Below are 26,925 nucleotides of genomic sequence, written 5' to 3'. Positions count from 1 at the left end.
AGCTATATATATAATAATTAACAAGTAGTTATATATATATATAATAATTAAGAAGTAGTTATATATATATGTACAACTATTCGACTGCAATTTCCATCCCAACGATCTTGTTTAGAATGTTTTTGTAGGATTGTTGTTACCCGTCCCTACATTTACTTTCGTTATAAATAGTTTTTATTTACATGTTTGCTTGTATGTTAATGCAGTTCCAAATATAAATACTTATCTTATTATTGGCTAGTAATTCTTGTCTCGCCCTGTATTTAAGCATTTTAAAGTAACACCAAATTTCTGTAAGAAAGTTAACTTCAAGGGGTAATCATAACCTTGTTTATAACAGAGTTTGTTGTTGCTGTTTTTAATTAAAACTTGTAAAAGCGGATACTCCGTTTGAAACTATGTCACCTCAGTGACATTATTGTATTGGTTTTTGAGTTATTATGTAATGACAACGAACCACAAGAAATTCAATCTTTTTCTATGATATTTACAGACATTGTCAGAACTTGTGGTCTAGGCATTATGTGGATAGGCTCTCACTCCTCTGTGTGTTTTAAACCGAATAAATTTAAATGAAAGCTGATACTAGTTTGAACTACGGCTGAGCTTAGAAGCGATTAGTTTTTGAAATGTCACGAAAATCCAAATTTTTAAAAACCTCATAACTCAGTCAAAAATGATCGCATTTTCATACATATTATTCCTCATTGTTCTTCTAAAAATGGTTAGTATCCACTTGTAACGTTAGACATATGTTTTGAGAGCCAACTGCCATCATCGTTGCGTGGCAGAGGTATGCACCCTACTGTATATGCTTTTAGTTTCTACTGCACCTTTGTTGGCCACTGGTAATTATAGTTATATTTGGTTTGGATGATTCTTCATTTGACCCACCTACATTTTGAGTCTTTGTTTTTGGTCAAGACCTTCCTTTTAATCAACACACTTCGAAGCCTAAGAATCTAACTTTAAAATCTACTGTTTAATTGTACAAGAAGTAAACTTGAAAATAAACAGTTCTTTCAAGCAAAATTAGAATAAAATCTCAACTTCCCTTCTTCAGTCCTTTTAAAACCTAAAATTTCTCTATGATAACTCCAACTTTGTTTTAATGACTGTGAGCAATTTGTTATTCAAACTACTTTGCTCGAAACGCAATACAATAACATTATAGAATCAAAACAGATTATACAACTTTGTGTTAATTGACTGGACGTAGTTTGTTAAGTGGCCAGATTACATCACATCTTACCTCATGAATCCATAGAAAATAGGCTATTTTTGATAAACTTAACTCCAGAGAAGTGTTTTAAGACCAGACCGACAGCAGTGCCACGTATCTGTCATCAAATAAGTAACAGTGCAAAAAAAACAAACAAGTCCTAACTAGATGTTTATGTTTATTTTTCCACCTTCAAAAATAAACGCAGTCACCTTTATAATTCCGTGTCATTTTTTTTTCTTCTTGGATTAAAAGCGAACCTCCTTTGGTAATATTCGAATACGTATTAGTAGCCTTGGATTTGACACTTTTCATAAAAACAGTCACTGTAAAACTTACATAATAATATTTTTTAAATACACTTAACTTATAATTTATCTATAGTCTTAACAATTTCTAAAATTCGCTAAACTCACAATCTAATTCTTTAAGTCACATGAACTCAAGATTTTTTAGAACACTCGTTATATAACCTTTTTTATAAACATTACCCAAATTCCCCATTTTTCTGAAATCCATTAAATGTATTGTTTGTTTCCGAGAACTTCGTGAAACAATAAAACTAAAGACATAACTATTAATGTTGGCGACACACTGTATTCCTTTTCAACTTATTATTTCTCTTACAGAAAGTTTATCGTAAAGCCAGCCCGCAATGAAAACGCGTAGCAACAAGCAAGATTATCTTACACCATTGTATGTAATCCATTCTAACTTTGATTTTAATTTCATGCAATACGATTAACTTTCGATTGCTTTCTTCCTGTTCACGTGTGAAGCTAATGTTGGGTTGTATAGAGTTAAAGTATCTCCACCTTCTTCGGTCATCGTCAGGTTCATAACTTTTGTTGTGACAATCCTGAAGATTTTAAAATACAGAAAACTCATTTAACAGTAATAAGTTAAGAAGAGGACAGCGTATTTCATTTATAAAATGTGGAGAATTTTTGAAGTGGAATATATAGTAAACTTAAAACCAATAAAATGGGATATATTTAAAAAACAAGGGCCAACAACGGTCATCGTTTCATTAACGTTGAAGCTCCTTCATAATGGTATTAATCTGCGTAAGTTTCAACCATATCTCATTTACCTCTTTTTGTTTGCTACAGAACAACGTAATGTCTGAGATAAAATACTGTAATACGCAGATGTTTTAAATGACACTTGAATTAAATAAGTTTGAAGCCAGAGCTTACTTAGTTCTAAACAGCATACGGATAAGTACACGTCTGAACTTATGCTATAATTTGTGGTATTAGGTTTGTTCGCTAACATCAGAGTCATTCGTAAAATCTACGTGTTCGTTTGTTAACCAATAAGAATGTATCGGTAGAATGAAATAATTATCTCTTCGAAAAATCAAAACCAAACTCGTAATTGAAAATTTAGGCCTATTTAACCAATCGATATAACTCCCCTACAATTACGTTTTAACCTCTAATTATTGTTGTTTGACCATCATCGTAATTTGTGTAACGTTCTTCTTTGAATATCTAATAAAATTTTGTCTTTGAATTAATAAACGATTTAATTGGGCGTAAGATATTTGGATCATTAATAAACATATTCTGTATACAACGTGTAGTTTGTTACAGATGTGTCTGACTGCATGCTACGTATATGATTAATGAAATTATTAACATTATAAAATAACAATTTTTCATTAATTAGATTGAGTTGAACCGTCAAAGTAAGTCTCGTAAATCTTTTATTCATCAACACCTGAAGTTGAAGGGAACAGCCTGTTATTGGACAGAATGAAATTTAATAGGCGTGGCAAGAATTTTTTTAACGATACAACTGGACATAAAAAAAATACTACAGTTAAACAATTCAGTGTTTGTTCGTAGACGACATTTAACAGACTAAAGTGAGAAAAACAAATAGTAAAAGTGAACACTTTTCCATGGATACAGTAGAATATAATTTAATATTTCTCTACGGACCTTAAAGAAGATAAATAACAACTGTAAAGTTTACTGTAATACCAGTAATTTTCCTAGATTATCTTGAAAACTTGACGCTCGAACGTCAAGTTCGTGTTGAGAATTAAAGATAAGAGATGATTACGTAGTTTCGTTGTCTTTTCACAGATCGTTCGCGTATTAAACGTCATTTTCACTTCACAGACACGTACATTTCCTCGATGTCTTTTCAGCCACAGTTCTGCTACCTTATTTAACATTCTTTACCAGAAAGTCAGCGATACAGACGAATATCTGTTACATTACCAGTCCAAATATTCCATAAAAGGAAAGAAAAACGAACGTTAAGAAGCTTTGACCAACCAGTCCCTACCAAGAAACTCAACACTCCAAAAGCTCTTACACAACAACAGCGACCTCTCATTTAATTTTTCAATTTTCTAATGATTCTGATACTTATATTAGTACTTTTTTTTATTATCTCACATTATTAGTGCAGTCTATTGGTTAAGAACTAATATAAATGTAATAAGCAAGTCAACCGAAGTATAATTTTTACAACGGCTGTAGTGGATAATATTTGAACATTGGTTTAAATAAGTAAAATATTTACCACAGTACAGACACAGTGTTCGTTAGAATACTCCATATATTTATTTGTATTTGTATTTTTATTCCTAATTTAATTTTATGTTTATTCATTTATTGTAGTATTTCTTCGGAAGTGTTAACTTAGTATATGAATTTAGCACACATAATTGTTCTGGGCCTTCCGATCTCCGTGAGTTACTACTATTGGATTTACGACCGAAATGTTCGCTATCAGTGTGAGAATATCCAACTAACGAAACAATGCATGCTAGCCGTTACAAGTAACATAGATTGAACATTATATTCAATTAACTATGCTAGTTACAAGGTGCACATATATTGAGTTCTGATCCAAACAGCTAACTTGCTCGGAACAGAAGCGAATATTAATGATTACATAGGTTCTACACATGTCTTATGAAATCCACAGAATCAGTCAGTATTTCTAGATCCAACCTACCTACTCTGTACGAAACACTGAAAAGATATCCAGCAAAAGTAAAACAACCAACTAACGAATACCTGAAAAACAATAAAAACTGTTTTATTCCACTACAGCTCAGGTTTGGCGAACACCTTCCAGCTGATGATCAACTGTTGTATCACAGAAGATCAAACAGCTGATATGAACAGCTAAGCTGAGTATTAGAAAACTGGGCATTAGAAGTAAGAAATGGGCACGATACTGAAATATCGATATAATTACAATAGTTCAAATCAGTTCTCACTGATCCTAAGATGGAACAAGTTTCTTACTTCACTAAGATGATAGTATAATTTTAATATCACTTTATCACTACTAACAAAGTTTTATTTGAATTACGTAATAGATAAAGGGATAGGAAACGATCAACGTAACAGTATGTCCGTATAGATTATGATATATATATATATCATAACGTGAGAATGTTCTGTTTAGCTTTAAGAGTTTAACCATGTTGTGTCTGTTTTTTTTTTACTTTTATCCAGCAACTGTAGCATCAGACTGGGTTAAACTGATAAGGAAAGCGTAAATAATTCAGTTGTTTTTTTTTGTAATTTCGCGCCAAGCTACTCGAGGGCTATCTGCACCAGCCTCCCTAATTTGTCAATGTAAGACTACAGGGAAGGCAGCTAGTCATCACCACCCACCGCCAACTCTTGGGCTACTATTTTACCAACGAATAGTGGGATTGACCGTCACATTATAACGCCCCCATGGCTGATAGGGAGAGCATGTTTGGTACGATCGGGATTCGAACCCGCGACCCTCGGATTACGAGTCGAACGCCTTAACCCACTTGGCCATGCCGGGCCACGATAATTTAGGATATCTAAAATAACATCGATTTTGAGCAACATGAGTAACACTTTGTCACACTGGACCATCAGAAACAATTCTCAAGAGAAGTCCTGTCAAGAAATCGATCCTTGCTAGATCCAGATACCTCATGGACTCGATTCTTATCGCAATGATAAAGACAGTAAAGATAACATTTTCAGGTCTGTTGAGGCGAACGCTCGAGTGACGAAACGTCATTTCTGGGTTAATTCCACCGAGTAAACCTTAATAGAGTGCCACAATTTGCCAGCATGAAAAATGTATTTATGTCAGAATGTCTAGGCCAGTAGTAATATTGTAACTTTTTCTACTTGTATCTTTTATTATTGATCTAATATTTTAAGACTTTATCTAGTAGTTACCGTATTGGGTTGCGCATATAAAACATCAGTTTAAGATGTTTTTATCGTCCTCTTGTGACACAGCGGTATATCTTCGCCCCCTAGTGGCAGAACGGAATGTCTGCGGACTTGCAACGCTAGAAACCGGGTTTCGATACCCGTGGTGGGCAGAACACAGATAGCCCCTTGTGTAGCTTTGTGCTTAATTCAAAACAATATCAAGACAATACTCCTTTAAGGATTTCAAAATAACGGTTTGTTAAATATAATATTTTCGGATCGACTTTTATTCATCACAAGCCACTGTCGGTAATTGACTGATTAGGATAAATCGGAGAGAAAAACATATTTACAGAATTTGCAACGCTAAAATCCACGGTTTCATTCTCCGCGGTGGACAGAATGCAGATAACACATTGTGCAGCTTTGCACCAAGAAAGCAATGAGATCAAACTTATATCTGTTTCAAATTATTCAAATTCTGCATATTGAAGGAAAAAAGATACTTAATACCAGTACTAAACGCCCTCGTTCGGCATGGCCAGGTGGTCAAGGCACTCGACTCGCAATCCGAGGGTCGTGGGCTCCAATCCCCGTCACACCAAACATTCTTGCCCTTGCAGTTGTGGGGGCGTTATAATGTGACGGTCAACCTCACTATTCTTTGGTAAAAGAGTATCCCAAAGGTTGGCGGTGGGTGGTGATGACTAACTGCCTCCCCTCTAGTCTTACACGGCTAAATTAGGGACGGCTATCGCAGATAGCCCTCGTGTAGCTTTTCGTGAAATTCAAAAACAAACTTAACGACCTTATGACATCACTATATATTTTTTGCTTCTTTAATTGGAAGTTACAAATTTTATGCGTCCATTTTCACCTGATTTTTTTCCTACAATCAATACTAATTACTGACACTAAAAAAAATATTTGAACACTGCTCCACCTAGCGTCGAACCTACAAGCCTTAACCTGTGTTTCTACATTTCTGTAAGTGTTATCCTTAAATTTAGCCATTAACATTCAAGTAATTCTTACTTATATTTTTTTTATTTATTCTCGTGTCATTAAGATATACACATGTGTATTTAAGTTCCATATACGTATAGATATGAGCTTATTTTTGTGTGCATAATATAGCGAGGGCGATAAAAAGAACAATTTTTATGCGGTTAAGGTATTTTTATCGCTTCACAAGATAACATTCCTTTACGGAACAACGACACGAGCGAATGTGAGACTTCGATATTATGGCAACGGTTACCATAGAAACCAAAAGCGACTGCTAGCTTATCTGCTGAACCCTCTGAGAGGCCTGATGTGGGAATGTTAGAGTATGATAGTATTTGGAATATACATATACACATATGTATGTGGATACATATATATACATCCAAACGTATCACTTTCAAATACAGAATCACGTTGTTATGAGGTTTTATAAATGTTACGAAACTTCACTTCTAGAAGAAACAAGTCTCAATCGATTGCTAAGCCTATTGTATATATATTGTCACCTAAATCAGATGATGCTTTGTTACAGTTAAATGTGAATTAACGTTATCAATGTTAGTTCCTTTACATCACTTTCTCAGTACGTGTCCATGATGCTGACGTCATAAAAGTCATGCTCCTTTGCTTTTAGAATTTTTTTTTTTATTTCTATAGTCGTTGTATACATACGATGGTTTACCAATTTAATTGGGTCCTACGTTATGAGCAACATGAGGCCCAGTGAAGATTCTGGCTGCTTGCTTGCAAATTAAATCAAATTACAAAAGGAAAAAAAAAAAAAGGTGAAAACTCCTATTTGAGGGAAACATTACAATACCACAGTTGGCACCAGACCTTCAAAAGGTGAAGACAAAATGCTATTAATGAGAATTAACATTTGGATGAGTGTGGAAACAGGCTGACTGGCTTGCTAAACATCTGCCTGTGTGGCGGGGGTGATTTTCGCAAGTTCACAAAGTATTAAACAAGCGATTTCGAAATAGATTAAGTAACTACTCAAAGTAACGAGAAATGGTTATCATAACGAAACAGATTAAAAGAATTGGCCTCACGTTATTTTTATCACGTAATAAAATGATAGATTACAATATACACTTTTGCTTTCAACGAAAAACGTTGTTTTTTTTTCAGACAACTCCAACAGGACTCACTCCTCACCATCTAACTATAAAACAATCACTACGTTTGATTAACTTCAACACGACTCATTCATTTCCCGATCACTATAAAACAATCACATTGGATTGCATCGTCAGAAAAAATAAAAAATGGTGAAATTGGTTATTTTTCATGTGTGTTTTTTTTGTCAGGTCGCTCGTTAGCAATGCCATCTGATATATGTCTGAAGCCATTTTTGTCTGAGAGATCTAGTTTATTTTTTCATGTTGAAAACACTTTACAAAAACTTGAATGACATTCATGACACTTCGTTAGAACCTTGTTTAAAAAAAAGAGAAAGTAAAGAGAGATATACCAGGATTTTGACAGTTATTTCTGAACCTTTATAATATTATGTCAATCCCTTCCAAACACTATACATTAAACTGGCATATGTAAGAAAGATTTTTGAATAATGCTTAGATTCTCAACGCTTCATATTACGAATCTCTCACATTATCGGAGTATAATCATATATATGTTTATTACGCGAACATGTATTTATTACTTGTGGCCAATTAACACCTGAAGTCTACTTTAATTATATCTTACTTTAATCAAGCTTTTTGTGCACTAATAATTCTTGTAATTCAACAGAGTTATTCTATTACTAACCCTCATGAAGCCGCAAGGGCTAAACATTGGCTCAAATGAAAGTTTTTTGTTTTTTCATATTTTTATCTGGAAAGTATGTTTAACTATCTGTTACATCCACCGCGTTTCTTAGGAAATTAAGTCCGTAAACGTACCATTGTCTCACTGTAGGGTAGGCCTGACTCGGCCAGGTGGTAGGACACTCGACTCCCAGTCTGACAATTGCGGGTTCGAATCCATCTCACACCAAACATGTTTGCTCTTTCAGTCGTGGGAGCGTTGTAATGTGGCGGTCAATCCCACTATTCGTTGGTAAAAGAGTAGCCCAAGAGTTGGCGATGGATGGTGATGACGAGCTGTCTTCCCTCTGGTCTTACACTACTAAATTAGGGACGTTTAGCGCAGATAGCCCTCGTGTAGCTTTGCATGGAATTCATAAAACAGGCGAACTCACTGGATACTACAGGTTATTGTATATCGAACATTATTTCAAAAGAACTCAAAGTTCTTCTTCGTGCCTACACGAAATGGACTTTAATTGTTGAAACACGTCTCAGAGCTGAAAATGTGAATTATAATTGCAATTGTTTCAGCTTAAACGACACTTTATGCACCACGTGAGCTAAACGGACAAACGAGAGTTTGTGTTTCAGGTATAGCCGCTCTTAAGTTTAATTTTTGAACTACTTAGTGGACAGAGGGCAGGTAGCCATCAAGAGGGCGATTGTAACAGTATTTACTGCCCGAAGAAGGGCGCATGCTCAAACCATCGCACAAAATAAACTAGAAATAGTTTTCAGTTGTCAATTTATTATTTATTATCTAATCAGCCAACAACAAGTTAGCGCTGACACAAAAACTTTGTTCGACTTTTTGAACTGAATAATAGAAGTGACTGTAATTTTATAACACAACTATGAGCGAAAATGTTGGGTTTGGTTTATAATTTCGCGCGAAGCTACACAAGGGCTATCTGCGCTAGCCATCCCTAATGTAGCACAGTAAAATTAGAATGAAGGCAGCTAATAAAAACCACCCACCGCAAACTCTTGGGATACTATTTTACTTTAGTATGATTAACCGTCATATTATAACGCCCACACGGCTGAAAGGGCGAGCGTATTTGTTGTGACGGGGATTCGAACCCACGACCCTCATATTACGAGTCGAGCTCTCTAACCACCTGTCCACGACGGGCCACGAGTAAAATAGACGAAGATAGTTTTACTGTACAACGGTTTGAATCTTACACCTTTCGATCTACATTCCGGCACTTAAACTACTAAACCGTTCCTGAATTACAGTTGTAAAAACTATTACGAAACGTTTATCGTATAAATTCGTCTTATCTTTACCTGGAGAGGAAGTTTTATACTAAACTAAACTAAACTAACGTGGCAGGGGTTCAGTTTAGAGAGAGAGAAATCAGAAGAGTTCTTTCTCCAACTGGGGTGTTCAGGAACGTTGTGGTTCCTCCTCGTCCCCTTTCGTGGATTGTTATTAAGATTAAGTGGTGTTTTTTTTATTTAATAAATTAATTATTGTTATTATTCTTGACTTTGTGGGTGGAGGATGTCTCTCTAAATGTTGTCTTGGGTGGAGGCAAAGGCAGCAGCGGAAAGAAAGGCCGGGACCTGTTCCGAAAGGAAGAAGTTGAGCAGATGTGAACATGAATATAATTCAAATCCAGATCAAATCAAACGGCACGATTCAGGGTCTGGCAAAAGAGTTGCCTGGGCTGGGATCTAGAAATCCAATGCCTAAAGATTTTGATGTGGGGGGAAACGGGAGTGCCCCGAGAAAACCCACTTTCACAGGACAGGCGCCGAAAGTTTTGCCTGTCGTGTGCCCTGTGTCTGAAAAAAAAAAGAAGGAATTCATGTTTATGACATTGATTTTATTTATTTGGATTCTTTGTTGAGTGGATTGTGATTCTTGAAATATGTTGTAAGGTGATATGTATTTTGTTGGTGCACTTGATAATTTATGTAGTGATGCCGTTAGTTTGTTTCTATTTTCTGCTTTTAGATAATATTTGAGAGAAAGTTCTGTTATTCTGTCTCTTATAGTTGGTAAATTGCTAATTTGGTGTAGATAATTTGTTGGCGTAAATGATGGTAGGCTGAATGCGGATTTTAATATTTTGTTTTGTTGCACTTGGATTTTCTGGAGTGTGTTGTTTGACATATTGTATGTTACTTGACATCCGTACTCTATTAGTGGACGGATGTAAGCCTTGTATATTTGTATAATGGTGTTCGGTGCGCATTTAGATTGTTTACCAGTTATAGTCTTTAGATATGAAATCCTTTTTCTGATTGATGAGTGTATATTGTTTATGTGTTTTTTCCATGTTAGTTTTGTGTCGAAAGTGACGCCAAGGAATGTGATGTTTTTGCTCATGTTAATGGTTGTGTTTCCAATTGATAGTTTTATTTTTTCTAGATTTTTTCTTTGTTTCTTTAGTTTTCTATAGAAGGTGATTGCTTGTGTTTTTGTTGGATTTAACACGACTCTCCACTTGTTGCTCCATGTTGAGACGTTGTTTAGTGATTCTTGTACGCGAGACATGGCCATTACTGGGTTTCTGGAGGTGCTCCAGATTGCGATGTCGTCTGCGTATTGTGAATTGTGTGTGTATGTTAGATTTGGAAAAGGTATGTCACTGACAAAAATTATGTATAGAAGTGGAGAGAGGACTGATCCTTGGGGCACTCCTGCCGTTATATTAAATGATTTGGATATAGTTTTATTGACTTTTACTTGTGCTGTTCTATTGGTTAAGAACATTGAAATCCATTTGACTATCGTGGGATTTATTTGCAGGTGATTTAGTTTGTATTTGATGGCATTGTGCCATACGCTGTCGAATGCTTTTTTGACATCTAGGAATACCCCGATGGTTACTTGATTGTTGTTGTAAGCTTTGTAGATTGATTCGGTGAGTCGTGTGAGGTGATCTGTTGTTTGTATATTTTTCCTGGAGGCATTTTCCTGGAGGATTTGTGAGATTCTGGAGACGGTTGGAGATAATTTTCTCCATCAGTTTGCCAAGGCAGCTTAACAGACTGATTGGAGATAATTTTCTCCATCAGTTTGCCAAGGCAGAACAACAGACTGATGAATCGGAAATTATCTGGATTTGTTCTATTAGTTTGTTTCTTGGGGATCGTTGTTATGATGGCTTTTTTCCACGTGTCAGGGTAGTACCCGGTCGCTAGTGAAATGTTCATGATGTTCGTGAGGTGTTGTAACAGGAGAGTAGAGCTTTTTTTCAGAATAATATTTGGTATTTGGTCATGTCCGGGGGAAGTGTTCTTCAAGTTTTTGATATTAATCTTTAGTTCGGTTATGGTTATTTTTCTATTGATTGAACTTGAGTATGCTTCTGGTGTCTCTCCGGGAAATCCTGGTGAGAATGAAGCTTGGTTTGTATTTATGAAGTTGTTGACATGGTGTTGGTGTTGTGTGTCGAAATCTACTGAGTTTAAATCGCTAAAAGAGGATTTGTAATAGTCAGCTAATGAGTCAGCTTTCTCTTCGTCCGTCCTTGCGATTTTATTGTTGTGTGTGATATGTTGTAGCATGTGATTTGTGTTTTTGTCTGAAGCAATACTCTTGAATTTTTTCCAGAATTCTTTTGGATTGTTCTTGGTTTTTTCTAAGTTTTTACAGAAGTTATGCCAATTGTTTTCTCTGACTTTTTTTACTGATACTTTCCTTTAAACAACTATTTATTAAAATAACATTCCCCTGTAAAGCGTGCATCACTGTTACACACTTTCTTGACCCTTGATATAATTTAACAACTTCAAGAAGTTTAACATGATCATTCTGAAACGTTATCAGAGAATTGAGAAGAAACGTGAGTTGGAAATACCAGTTTATGAACCTAAATCGTCCACTTTCAAATAAAAGAAGCGATAATAATTATAATAAATCCTCTAGAAGGCTGCTGAAAAACGTGTCACTTAAGATAGTAATTTACATAATTGCATTTCCACAGAAACTACTTAAGTGCGATTGCAAATCGTACCGCGTTCAGTTCTTGTTCAGGGTCGGTATCAGTCCTTAACACAAGTAATCCAAACAACACCTGCACGTGACAACTGCAGTATGGTTCCATTACTTAGTCCAATCATTGTTATCATCCGACAGTAAGTTGTTGGCGGAACTAGATAACTTTAATAAAGTTCATTCGAGTTGTTCGTCTCTCTGTCCATCCTCTTATTTCTCTGTCTATCTCTGTTTCTTTCATGTATCCTGTCCCCGCTAACAAGGGGAAACACCTCCACAATCTGTCTTCACTACTTCGTCATTATCAGCAACAAGCGAGTGAAGTCGGTTCGTTAAGTCCTCAGAGCACACTGTTGAAGGGGCTATCTCAACATTTCTTAGAAGTGATTAAATTTGGTATTTTACTGCCTGGGTCATCACTTAATTTCTTAGAGATCTATGTGATTGATTATTTCTCTTCAGCGAGAATATAGATCTTTAATTGAAAAAAATATTATACTCTTTTTTTTTTTACATATACATGTGATTGATTGGATGTTTAGAACTAAGCCGCCGTGTGTGACTTTTGTAAGCCTTTTCACATCTCTTATGATAGATTACTTCAGTTCTTTCCATGGTTAGAAATCTTTATAAAAATGCTTATCGATATATGATGTCATTCATATCTTTCGTTGCGATTATCAGTGCACAAAAATATTTCATAAAATTGAAAAATAATTAAACATAGCTTATAAGATGTATTTGCTTAAAGCAATAAATGTACTATTTACCATGCAATTCAGTTTTTCTCTCCAAGTGTTTTTTATTAACCCTATAATCAAATAATAAACACATGAATAGCAAAAAATGCTTGGCCTATTACACTTTCTGTTTCCTTTCAAATTAAGAAATAAGTTTCTTCTGAGCTGACGATTTCTTTTCGAATATATTCGATAAACCAATCCTTATATTTACAGGGTTTTTCACCCTTGTGCGTAGATTAAAATCTTACAATTAAGTATATTTAGGTTTCAAATATTTCTCTTTACTGAATATCTTCATAAAAAAACCGTACATTTATATGTATATACTGTCTGTGTTTTTAAGCAGAAAAATACAAAATCTGCACTGTGTACACCACGTTAATTTTAGAGTTATAAGCCCTTAAAATTACCACTAACTACATCTGAGCATAATAATGTAATATTAATTTTCTTAAACTCATTCAAAACCTTGTTACTGAAAATTTGGAGATATTTATAACCGACTAAAAGACTATAAATACACTTGGATGCAACTGTGGTCTCAGATTTAACCTCGTTTTCGTTTCAGCGACTGATTATCAATCTCTTACTGCACGCAATATGAAGCCACCTGGGGAGAAAATATCCTTTCTTTTAGGGGTCAAAAAAAAAAAAAAGAGCACAGCTTCTTCAAATGCATAAATATTATACTCACGTTTAAACAAAGAAGTTATTAAATTCCAAACCACTTTCGTGTTGTTTTCTCTGCCTATACTGAGAAAAGCGTAGCTCCAAGTTGTTTTTATTAATTATGTAGTACCCTCGTCAGAAGAGATCACCAGTCATTAATAAGAAATGAAAGAGTATAACCATCAGTGATGTAGAAAGTCGGATCCCCAAGGCTTAGCAATTTATTGTAGATAGATGAAGAATATTAGTAGCATATTAATTTAATCTGTATCATTTAACATCCTGAACAAAAGCCTAACAATCATCAAAATTAGTTCTTTGTGATTAAAAGTACTGATCAATATCTCGAGCAGTAATCACAGAGATAATGAATAAATATTGGCAATTGATTTTGAGACGAAATTCTTAATTTGTCGAAATAAATTATAATAAACGTTTGAAACTTATGAGATTAGTTCTATACCCTGTATTTAATAATTAAGCCTAATAAATATTAAATGAATTATATAATAAAAGAAACATTTTTGTTTTGAACATTGTTTCTTACTGGCGCCACCTGCTAAATGTATTTTATTTTACTGTAGTCATTAAGGAGATTATTTGTTACTGGTGCTGCCATCATTATCATGTTGCCCATTAATGCCACCAGGTTATTCTATATCTTACTGACGTCAATAGGGTAAGTCCTTCATTAATATCATTGGATTGATTCTGTACCTCACTAATGCCAGTAGGGTATTTTCTTTATTGCTGACGTCACTGGAGTAACTCCTACACTAATGTCATTGGATTGACTCAATATCACACTAATGCCAGTAGGTTATTCTGTTTTTACTGACATCACTACAACAAGTCCTACACTAATATCATTAGATTGACTCTATATTACACTAAAGCGACTAAAACAATTACATATTTTACTAAGCACTCATTGGTGACACGAATTTGTGTTTTTATGTAATTATCAATTGAAACGACTTAAACAGATGATATTAATCAGAACAAACGTTACACGTTGGAAGGTGTGTGTGTGTGTTTTTGTATAGCAAAGCCACCTCAGGCTATCTGCTGAGCCCACTGAGGGGAATCGAACCCCTGATTTTGGCGTTGTAAATCCGTAGACTTATCGCTGTACTAGCGGGGGACACGTTGGAAGGCCATTGTTTAAACCAAGCCGTTTGACCCTGTAGAAGAAAAGTCCACCTGTCGAAAGCGCTCGGATTATAGTGTCTTTTAATGATTTTATATCACGACGTTTTGAACCTACGATTCTTTAGGACATCATGAAAGTTTAAATCAAACCGTCTGTTGTGTGATGCATCCGAATTAAGAAAGTAAGAAACAAATTACAGAGTGAATCATCTAGTTTTAAAGGATATGGAGAAATAAAAATGATATCTTTTTCTCAAACTTATATCTGTTCATCAGCAAACAAAAACTTTACTGTTCGGTTTATTCTAAATGAATGAATATCTCCTGCAGTATCCAGGTATTAGTTGAAAAATAAAAAAAAAAGAATCAGATTCCACATGTAAATCGCTTACATCATCTAATTATTCGAAGAAACCATGTTAATTAAAAGCTTAACTGTGTTTTCGTCAAAACTCAAAATGTAGTCTGCGAAGTTAAGATATACAGAGCTCTGGGCAACAGTCTGGGTCTGCCCTTTTCCGATATCAACAAATTTATGCAAGTCTTTAAATAACATGTTCAGACAGGTCCGCTCACACGACTGTTCGTGTTAATAAGAAGCTGTGTCCATCAATAAATCTTCAGAGGATTCTTGTCTGGTATTTTAAAGACTAAGTTTTATTGATGTCGAAAGAGAACCACAGCTGTACAAAAAAAGTTATAAAAAGTCGTATAATGTGTTTATTTGTTTTTAAATTTCGCGCCAAGCTACACGAGGGCTATCTGCGCTAGCTACCAGTAATTTAGCAGTGTAAAACTAGAGGAAAAGCAGTTAGTCATCACCACTCACTGCAAACTCTTGAGCTACTCTTTTACCAACGAATAGTGTGATTGGCCGTCCCATTATAACACCCCTGCGGCTGAAAGGGCGAGCATGTTTGGTGTGACAGGGATTTGAAGCTGCAACCTTCATATTATGAGTCAAGCGTCCGAACCACCTGGCCATGCCGAGCCAATTAGAGTTCCTTTACTGCGTGTAAGACAGATGGAGAAATGGAAAGTCTATAGTAGAAGACAGTAACAGCTTCTCGTGTCGCATGCACATTATAGTTTACTTTGATATCGCGTATTGTTACAAGGAGTTAGGCCAAATATACACCACTTTCATATATATAGTATATTAAAACGTTTGATATGGTATTTTGTAACGATCAGTATGGGGGTCCGATTTACAACAGGGTTTGTGAACACTGATTCAGGTATTAAATTTACAAACTCTGAAACAATACCTACAATCCTAAAACTAGTAAAATAATGTGTCATTTCATCTACTTTTTGGATGGTTGAATTTTTCCAGGTTTTGTTGTTCTTTTCTTATGTATATATCAACCCGTTGGATACAAGACAAATCTTGAATCAGTAGCCTACGTTATTTTTTATTAGAAATGTTACGCCTATTGGTTTCTAATACTTCCCCAGCTTTCGGCGTTTAAACCGAAACTTAAAAAAGTATTATTTCTCTATTGAAAAAATAAAGGCTGTCAAAACTTCCGTTATGAATGTATTGCGTGTCTTAATAAAACATTAAAACATCGTGCGTAGTTCTAAATTACACACCTTGGATTTCAGGGTTTCAGTTGGTAAAGTAACACTTCCCAGTCTCTAATTACGACTTACTGTCTTTATAAGGAGATTCGTAAATCTTTAGTTTCCTGTTTGCTGTTAACCATAAAGCTACGCAATGGGCTATTTATGCTCTGCCCGCCACGGTTTCAAAACCAGATCTTTATTACCTCTAGCCTTACCAATGAGCTGCCGTGTGTGTGTGTGTGTGTGGGGCAATATATCATTAAAAATACCAGGGTTAACAGAAATATTCATTGAATAATAATTTAATGTATATACAGTTACTGTGACTTCTCTCAAAGTTAGCTGATTTCGGGTACATGTAATATATCTTGTGTTACTAGCCCTAATGAAGCCACAACGGTGAAACTTTGGCAGAAATAGAAAGTTGTTTATCGTTAAAGGCTGCTTCATTTCTTGCTTTTTAAATTCTATTTCTAAAGCGTGAGTGCTCAGGATTTTGTACTTAGAGCAGTTTTAAAACAAATGTTAAAACGCTAAAAAATGTTATTTTACATCGAATTCCATTTGTTTCTATTCTCGTATCTACTCAGAACAAAAGGGTTAACGTCATTCACGTAGAGAAATGCCAAACTTAATCGAAATACCATTTGACAATATACTGAGCTAAATAACCAATAACCTGAGATGTGAGTTGAACGAGGTTTGAAGGGAAGAGAGATGGTGGCTGAGGATGTGGTTCAGATAGGGAGGGAAGGGATAGAAAGGAGAACTCATTTCCGGCATGAAGTTTTACTCAGAAATTGAAATGAGTACAGAAAGCACGAGAGGTATCGTTGACTGAGGTAGCAGGGAAGTCATGCTGGGATTCCTCTTGTTTAAATCTTAGCTCGAAGTAAAACTCTGGCGTGGAACTTAAGCTTTTATTACAAAATACTAACAACTAAAAACTGAAGCTTCTTTTATTATGTCTTATCCTTCCCAGAATACATTCATAGCGTCTTATTATCTGTTTTTTTTTCATCTGTCTCCACATTCAGTACGAAATATAGTACATTTTCATCTCAAAAATAACTTCCATTACAGTGTCTTAACTTCGGCAGAATAGAATCACATTATAGTGTCTTCCCATTTCCAGAATAACCTCACATTATAGTGTCTTACCATCTACAGTGGAATGTTGCACTGTGCTGTATTCCTATCTTCAGAATAAATTTATGCTACTGTGTCTTAACATCTCCAGAATAAGTCCATGTTATAGTGTCTTAACATTTACAGAATAATTTCATGTTAGAGTGTCTTAACATTTTCAGAATAAGTCCATGTTATAGTGTCTTAACATTTACAGAATAATTTCATGTTATAGTGTCTTAACATCTACAGAATAAGACCATGTTATAGTGTCTTAACATTTACAGAATAATTTCATGTTATAGTGTCTTAACATTTACAGAATAAGACCATGTTATAGTGTCTTAACATTTACAGAATAAGACCATGTTATAGTGTCTTAACATTTACAGAATAAGACCATGTTATAGTGTCTTACTATCTCCAGAATAAGACCATGTTATAGTGTCTTAACATTTACAGAATACATGTTATAGTGTCTTACTATCTCCAGAATAATTACATCTTAAAAGACCTTACCATCTCTAGAATAAGCTCTCGTTATAATTTCTAAACATTTTCACAGTAAATTCCTTTTATAGTCTTTTACCATTACTGGAAAAAAAATGACAAGGTCACTTTGTAGAAAGCGACATATGTAGCTTATTAAGGAATCTCTTTAAAATTCAACGTCTTCTAATAAAATACATAAGGCTGAATAATTTAAACATCGTGTTTGATAATATATTGATTAAAAGAAATAACAAATTCGCGATTTCTCTTACCTCCCCTGACTTTAACTTCTCTACTACCTATTACACCAACTGAGTTAGATGCAATACATCGGTATGTGGCATCATGGATATTCTGTCTAAAGTCGTGGGCTTGAAATGGCAGGAAAACGAGTGATCCATCGCTGCGGACGTACCGGAGACCAGGAATATCATTGACCGTTGTCCTGTCGTTGACGGACCAAGTGATTGTTGGAAAAGGTTTTCCATGTGCTGAACATGGAATGACAGTTCCAGTACTGTTGGCAAAATCGACATTTTCTGATGGTTCTTTTAGGAACACAGGTCCTTGTAGTTCCAAACTAACCACCACATCTGTTAGATACAAGACAAAAATCAAACAATAAGGGTATTGGAGCAGCGGTCAAAGACTAATTTTTTGTTAGGGATTTACTGTTAGTCTCAGTAAGATTCCAGAGCTTGTCTCTAAATAACGCTAGGTTCTTGTTACTCCAAACGTTTTTATACATAAACATATAATAATCCTTCAGTATCTTTTTAAAGGGGCGTTTAAGTATTCTATGAGTACAATTTGTGCAACCAAATAAATTACATCTTTCAAATAAAACATCAACAGTTTTATAAGAAATGAATATTTATAACTTGTACATCGTTAGAAACAATTCCGAATCATACTCCCCCCCCTAGTGGCACGGACGTATGTCTGCGGACTCACGCTGCTAAAAACAGAATTTTAATAGCCGTGGTGGGCTGAGCACAGATAGCCCATTGTGATTGTGTAGCTTTGTGCTTAATTCAAAATAATCATTCAATCAACCAAACTGACTTTTGTGTGTCAACTGTAAAAATATATTAATTACGCTGTACAACAATTTTTTTAAAAAAGTTTTGCTTCCTGAAAAGTTTTTGCTGATTGTGACAGGTGTCTGGTGGGTATGCACAAATATAGTTTTGGTTTTGCTTCATCACGTAGAAACTCTGAGAAATAGAGAGTTAACTGTTTACCGGCAATAACGTATTTAATTGCGTGTATGTTTCTAATACGCTATTAAGTTCAACATAATTAAAAGTGTTTTGCTCCTGATTTTCGTTTGTATTCAATGTCCGGTGCATCACGTTGCAGTGTTCAACAGTAGTCATCAAGCATTGACGGATTCCAGTTGCCCTGATATCGTTTTTCTATTGTAACAATGTCCTGGTGAAACTGAAGATTTCGATGAAACGGTACGTGATGGACAAATTTGGATGTGATTTTAGTGATCAGCAGTTAAAATCTGTAAGGAACACCCAGCAGTGTTCAAGAAACAAAAACTTTGTTGTGCAGTGTAATTGCTAGATCCAGTGGTCTGAACGATCACTAAATTGTGTTTGTTTATGGTCAATAGACATAGTAATTACTGGGTCCTGTTGTATTAACTATTACTAAAACCAATTGTTTGATCCATTCTTTGTTTTTCTTAATGATAACTAGGCCTAATTATTTTAATAATTACTTGACTCACGAGCCGAAGTTAACATTCATTTTCTTTTTTAAATTAGAATCTTCATTTGTTTACTTGATGAAAAGCGCGTAAATACATTTACAAAATGCTGTTTAGTTTGTATTTTCTTTTTTATTTTATCTCAAAAGCCATACATTCCTTTATTCGATAATGAAAATCTTCACAAACACTAATGAACATTTTTGGAAAGGTTAGTGAGTGTGGCTGTTTTAGTTATTACCAAAAATACATTTAATTTCAGCAAGTCAAGATAACACCTTCAAAATCTTTCCTAAAAGATTACTGACTTCACGAAGTGATCTAAGTACCTTTCAATTATTATATGAAAAAAACAAACTGACAATAATTGATATCAATATATTTTTTATTTTTCTACTGACATAAATACATATACTGTTTATTTATACAGTGCGATCTACAGTTTACATTTGCCATGACATAAACTAAGTTGAATATTTGCTATGCTACTGTGTTATTAATGTTCCGTACGTTTATTACAGATCAAATTATTATGGAACTGAGTTTCGGTCTAGTTTCCATTGTACCACCTTCAACTTTACGGCACCCAGGTTTATTCATGTATAAGCTGTCACTGTGGTATTCTATCTTACACGTGACCAGTAGATATAAATTACACAAAACCAGAGGTTGTTTAAAAAATATTTTTAAAGCGCAGATAAGCAAAACTCGAAGATAAAAAACTGTTTGTCGTTATTTATGGAATTTTTCACACGGCTACTTGAAGACTATGAGTCATCCATTACTCATATTGAAGTGATAGAAAAGAGGGGTGTCTGCTTCCCCCCATCGCTCACCCGGTTTCTAGCAGTGTGAGTCCGCAGACACGCCGCTGGGGCACTGAGGGCTAACACATAGAGAAACTAGCTCTTATAAGAAATCACTATAGAAAGCGAAAATCTTTACGAATTTACATTTTCTCGTTTTAATTCCTAAAGGAGATTTCAAAAAGGTGAAATTATTTTTTAGTTAGTTAGTTAGTTTGTTTGTTTTGAATTTCGCACAAAGCTACACGAGGGCTATCTGCGCTAGTCATCCCTAATTTAGCAATGTAAGACTAGAGGGAAGGCAGCTAGTCTCAATGAACTTCTGGATCTTTATTTGTGTGTGTGAATCAGTCCCAATGAACTTCTGGATCTTTATTTGTGTGTGTGAATTAGACCCAATATACTTCTGGATCTTTATTTGTATGTGTGAATTAGTCCCAATGTACTTCTGGACCATTATTTGTGTGTGAATTAGTCCCAATGCCCTTCTGGATCTTTATTTGTGTGTGTAAATTAGACCCAATATACTTCTGGATCTTTATTTGTATGTCTGAATTAGTCCCAATGTACTCCTGGATCTTTATTTGTATGTGTGAATTACTCCCAATGTACTCCTGGATCTTTATTTGTATGTGTGCGTGTGTGTGTGATATAGTTCCAGTTAACTCCTTGATCTTTATTTGCGTGTGTGAATTAGTCCCTATGAATTTCTGTCTTTATTTGTGCGTATGAATCTGTCCTGATGAACTTCTGGATCTTTATTTGTGAGGCCCAGCATGACCAAGCGTGTTAAGGCGTGCGACTCGTAATCTGAGGGTCACGGGTTCGCATCCCCATCGCGCCAAACATGCTCACCCTTTCAGCCGTGTGGGCGTTATAATGTGACGGTCAATCCCACTATTCGTTGGTGAAATAGTAGCCCAAGGGTTGGCGGTGGGTGGTGATAATTAGCTGCCTTCCCTCTTGTCTTACACTGCTAAATTAGGGATGGCGAGCACAGATAGCCCTCGTGTAGCTTTGTGCAGAATTCAAAAAACAAACAAACTTTATTTGTGTGTCGATTTAGTCCCAATGAACTTCTGGAACTTTATTTGTGTGTGTGAATTAGACCCAATGCATTTCGGGATCATTATTTGTATGCGTGTGAGTATGTGTGAATTAGTTCCAGTTAACTTCTGGATCATTATTTGTGTGCGTGTGTGTGTGTGTGAATTAGTTCTAGTTAACTCTGGGTCTTTATTTGTGTGTGTGAATAAGTCCTGATGAATTTCTGGATCTTTATTTGTGTGTGTGAATTAGTCCCAATGAACTTCTGGATCTTTATTTGTGTGTGTGAATTAGACCCAAAGTACTTCTGGATCATTATTTGAGTGCGTGTGTGTGAATTAGTTCCAGTTAACTTCTGGATCTTTATTTGTGCGTGTGAATTAGTTCCAATGAATTTCTTGGTCTTTATTTGTGCATGTGAATTAGTCTCAATGAACTTCTGGATCATTATTTGTGTGTGTGAATTGGTCCCAATGAATTTCTGGATCTTTATTTGTTCGTGTGAATCAGTCCTGATGAACTTCTGGATCATTATTTGTGTGTGTGTGTGTGTGTATGTGTGTGAATTAGTTCCAATGAATTTCTGGGTCTTTATTTTTGTGTGTGAATCAGTCCTGATGAACTTCTGGATGTTTATTTGTGTGTGTGTGAATTAGTTCTGATGAACTTCTGGATGTTTATTTGTGTGTGTGTGAATTAGTCCTGATGAACATCTGGATGTTTATTTGTGTGTGTGAGTTAGTCCCAATATACTTCTGGATCTTTATTTGTGTGTGTGAATTAGTCCCAATATATTTCTGGATCTTTATTTGTGTGTGTGTGAATTAGTCCCAAAGAATATCTGGGTCTTTATCTGTGTGTGTGAATTAATCCTAATGAACTTCTAGCTTATCAGGGACTGACTTAGTTTTTCACTCCATATAAAAACACTTGTTTTTTTATCACTGCTATCTTACATTTTTCGTTCCTGATTAACCAGAAAACTTTCTAGCACAATCAATTATTTCCTGAAAGTATTTAGTAACCAGTTTGATCATACCAAAGAATAAATTAGGAACATATCAACAGTGACGTAGTTGGGGGGGGGGCAAGAGATACATCTGTCCCCGGGCGCAAAATTGATGTTACTTAATTGGGAATGAATTTCAGAATGAAATATTTTCCCCTCTTAACCAGTTAATGACCAGTGTCCCATATATGGGAGTTGCAACGTTGAAATTGAGAGACGGCAAAGGAAGAAGAAAAAATGCTCGGAGAAACAGCAGAGGATGTAGGACTCACAGCAGAAAATGAAATGCTACGACTGCTGAAAAGTATGATTGACAAAATACACACAGAAATGGGAGACATATTCATCAGCTCGAAGAAACTGGACTCTAGTTTTGGCTTTCTTTTAGACATGAAAAAGCTGATGTTTTCATTAGTTGTGGACATCACACACACACACCGCCAACTCTTGGGCTACTCTTTTACCAACGAATAGTGGGATTGACCATCACATTATAACGCCTCCACGGCTGAAAAAGCAAGCATGTTTGGCGCGATGGGGATGCGAACCCACGACCTCAGATTTCGAGTCGCACGCCTTATCACGCTTGGTCATGCCGGGTCTCACAAATAAAGATCCAGAAGTTGATTGAGACTAATTCACACACACAAATAAAGACCCAGAAATTCATAGGGACTAATTCACACACGCAAATAAAGATCCAGAAGTTCATTGGGACTAATTCACACACACAAACAATGATCCAGAAGTACATTGGGACTAATTCACACATACAAATAAAGATCCAGAATTTCATTGGGACTAATTCAGACACACAAATAAAGATCCAGAATTTCATTGGGACTAATTCACACACACAAATAAAGATCCACAAGTTAATTGGAACTAATTCACACACACACACAAATAATGATCCAGTAGTATATTGGTTCTAATTCACACACACAAATAAAGATCCAGAAGTTCATTGGGACCAAATCACACATACAAATAAAGATCCAGAATTTCATTGGGACTAATTCAGACACACAAATAAAGATCCAAAAGTTAATTGGAACTAATTCACACACACGCACACAAATAATGATCCAGAAGTTCATTGAGACTAATTCACACACACAAATAAAGACCCAGAAATTCATTGGGACTAATTCACACATAAATAAAGATCCAGAAGTGCATTGGGACTAATTCACACACAAATAAAGATCCAGAAGTTAATTGGAACTAATTCACACACACACACAAATAATGATCCAGAAGTTCATCAGGACTAATTCACACACACATACATATAAAGATCCAAATGTTCATTAGGATTAATTCACACAAACAAAGATCCAGAAGTTCAGTGGGACTAATTCACATATATAAATAGAGATCCTGAAGTTTATTGAGACTAATTTACACACACAAATAAAAATTCAGAAGATCATTGAGACTAATTCACACACACAAATAAATATCCTAATGGTCATTGGGACTAATTCACACAAACAAACAAATATCCAGAAGTTCCTTTCGACTAACTCACACACACACACACACACACAAAGATCCAGAATTTCATTGGGACTATTTCACACACAGAAATAAAGTTCAAAGAGTTCGCACGTATAAATATTCCCATCAATGTGCGGTTGTGTTAGTAGAAAACTGGACCTAATAGAGTTTGAAACTTACTAGACCAACGTTACCAGATGAGTTACCAAAATCTGGTTAGTGAATTTGAAAGACATTTCGCCACTCTCTACCGTCACAAACCAACTACTCTATCTCTTTCACCGACTTGCACTGATAACTAGGTAAACTTTATTTGAATGAAATACAACTACTCTATCTCTTTCACCGACTTGCACTGATAACTAGGTAAACTTTATTTGAATGAAATACAACTACTCTATCTCTTTCACCGACTTGCACTGATAACTAGGTAAACTTTATTTGAATGAAATACAACTACTCTATCTCTTTCACCGACTTGCACTGATAACTAGGTAAACTTTATTTGAATGAAATACAACTACTCTATCTCTTTCACCGACTTGCACTGATAACTAGGTAAACTTTATTTGAATGAAATACTTTCTCTGGTTTACTGCTAAATTCAAAATCAGATTACAATAGTCCACCCAGAATATTTGTTATTGAATTAAACTTGTACAGAATAACCAATGATATAATACTCAGTAAGATACACAAAGTTTAGAACTATTCCAATTCTGCAAACCATACTGAATACACAAGTATACAGGCTAAAGTAAGGACGATTCTATTTATTCAAATAAAGTCACAATATCTAAAAATTCTTACATTATACATCATTAATATGTTTTCCATTACCTTCCATTAAAACAATCGTGTTTCCCTCTTGTGGTAAGGAAAGTTAGTAGTTTTTGTTTCATTCAGTGAAAATCGCATGGTTACGAATATGTTAGACCCGGCATGGCCAGCTGGTCAGAGTGCTTGACTCGTAATCTGAGATGTTATGGTCGCAGGTTCGAATCTCCGTCACAGCAAACATGCTCGCCCTTTCAGCTGTGGGAGCGTTATAATATTACAGTCAAACACACTATTGTTTGGCAAAAGAGAGTAGGACTCAAAACTATACCATCTACTAGCATACTCATTTATTTTCTTCATATCCAGCAGCCCCCTCCAGTGGCACAGAGCACGTGTGCGGAATAACAATGCCAGAATCCATGTTTCGATACGCGTGGTTGGCAGAGAACAGACAGCCCATTGTGTTACTTTGTGCTTAAGTACAAACAAAGGCTCGGCGTGGCCAGGTGGGTTAAGGCGTTCGACTCGTAATCTGAGGGTCATGGGTTCGCCCTTTCATATATGGGGTGTTATAATGTCCCAGTCAATCACGCTCTTCGTTGGTAAAATAGTAGCTCAAGAGTTGGCGGTTGGTGGTGAAGACTAGCTGCCTTCCCTCTTGTCTTACACTGCTAAATTAAGGACGGCTAGCGCAGATGGCCCTCATTCAGCTTTGCGCGAAATTAAAAAAACAAAAACAAAAGTACAAACAAACAAATTTTTGAGCATCATCTGAAATTTCGCTCAAGCAAAATCGAAAAACACAAGAACTTTTCCAAATTATATTTCTAGTCAATTTGCAATTACCAGAATGAATTAAGTATCGATCGAAAAGAATGGCTATTGAGTTTGAACCACTTTACACACAACGAGACTCCATAAAATATTGGTAACACCAGTATTAGGTAAAACCTCAAATGTGTCTTCACTGACACATACCAAGTAATCTTCAGTTCAGGATAACCTGGACTGACCACCTCTTCAAACATGTAAGATCCTTTCCTACATAAGATGGGGCCAAAAATCAACTAAGGGTTAACTAGTTTAATATAGCTGAAGCATGAACAAACATAGTTTATTTTAATATTTTTCTATTACCCAGTAGATGACAGTATAGTATTCTGCTGTCTTTCCATTAATCAAGATACTTGTACTGAAAAAGTACCCCTGACCCTCTTACTCAGTGCTTCATCTCTAGGGATCTAATTAATGCAAAAGTAGTGATGCCATTAGAACAGAACCTTAGAACACACTTGTTGTCAGTGTGGCTGAACCACATCACCTAATATGCAAATAATGTTTTAGAAAACCACGTTTTTAGCTCCTTTTATCAGCGCTTATTTGACATCATCGATTTAAATCAAGTGATCCCTGAAATGGCTTCAGAGAGAGATGAAATGCTCATCCTAATATCCATCCTATGTATATAGTACGACATAGTGTAGCTTAAAGGTTCCGTGAAGAACCTCTCAGCTCCTTCAGTAGTGGACGCTAATCATATGACATCAAAGGTACTGACTCTCTTTCATACATAAGAATGCTAGGATCCATGCAAATGTTGCTTGTACACACTAACTCGACATGGCAACATCTTGTACCTACAAACATGTCTTAATCTAACATCAATTCATTCTTTGACTGTTTATAGAGTGAATCACGTTTAAAGATGACAGTCTTATTTCTGTTTATGTGTTCTCCTCTTCGTTTTAAGTCTTTCCTGATCTTGGAAATAAACCTTACGCTTCAAATAAACTTATAGATTCAAACGACATGTAAAGGTTTCAAAAGGAAAATAAAGAAGCTAGTTCGACTTATACTCCATTAAGAATTTAGTCTGTTTTAATGAAAATGCACATGGCCAACAAATAAATTTGAATTTCGAAAACACTCGACCAAAACGATAAACTGAAACTAAAACCAGTTGTTTAGTTAGAAACTAATACATTGTGCTTTTTAACTTACAATAAAAGTACATAATTATATTTATTCTTTAGGCCAGCTTCTCGAAATCTTGAACAAAGGCTTAGCATGGCCAGGTGAGTTAAGACGTTCGACTCGTAATCTGAGGGTCGCGGGTTCGAGTCC

At 35.4% G+C, this 26,925-nt stretch overlaps 1 protein-coding gene across 1 annotated transcript in view; it reads right to left on the bottom strand.

Moving 5' to 3' along the window:
* Positions 1 to 26,925, bottom strand: part of LOC143223631 (cell adhesion molecule Dscam1-like) — a 118,896-nt gene that overhangs the window by 68,153 nt on the left and 23,818 nt on the right. Inside the window, exon 2 of the mRNA XM_076451831.1 lies at positions 18,209 to 18,529. Coding sequence (XP_076307946.1) covers positions 18,209 to 18,529 — 321 coding nt within the window. The remainder of the gene's footprint in view (positions 1 to 18,208; positions 18,530 to 26,925) is intronic.

The sequence above is a fragment of the Tachypleus tridentatus genome, chromosome 8 (genome assembly GCF_004210375.1).
Source record: "Tachypleus tridentatus isolate NWPU-2018 chromosome 8, ASM421037v1, whole genome shotgun sequence".
NCBI classification, from domain to species: Eukaryota; Metazoa; Arthropoda; class Merostomata; order Xiphosura; family Limulidae; genus Tachypleus; species Tachypleus tridentatus.
The sequence above is the reverse complement of the archived record's forward strand: the minus strand, read 5'-3'. Positions and strand labels throughout refer to the sequence as shown.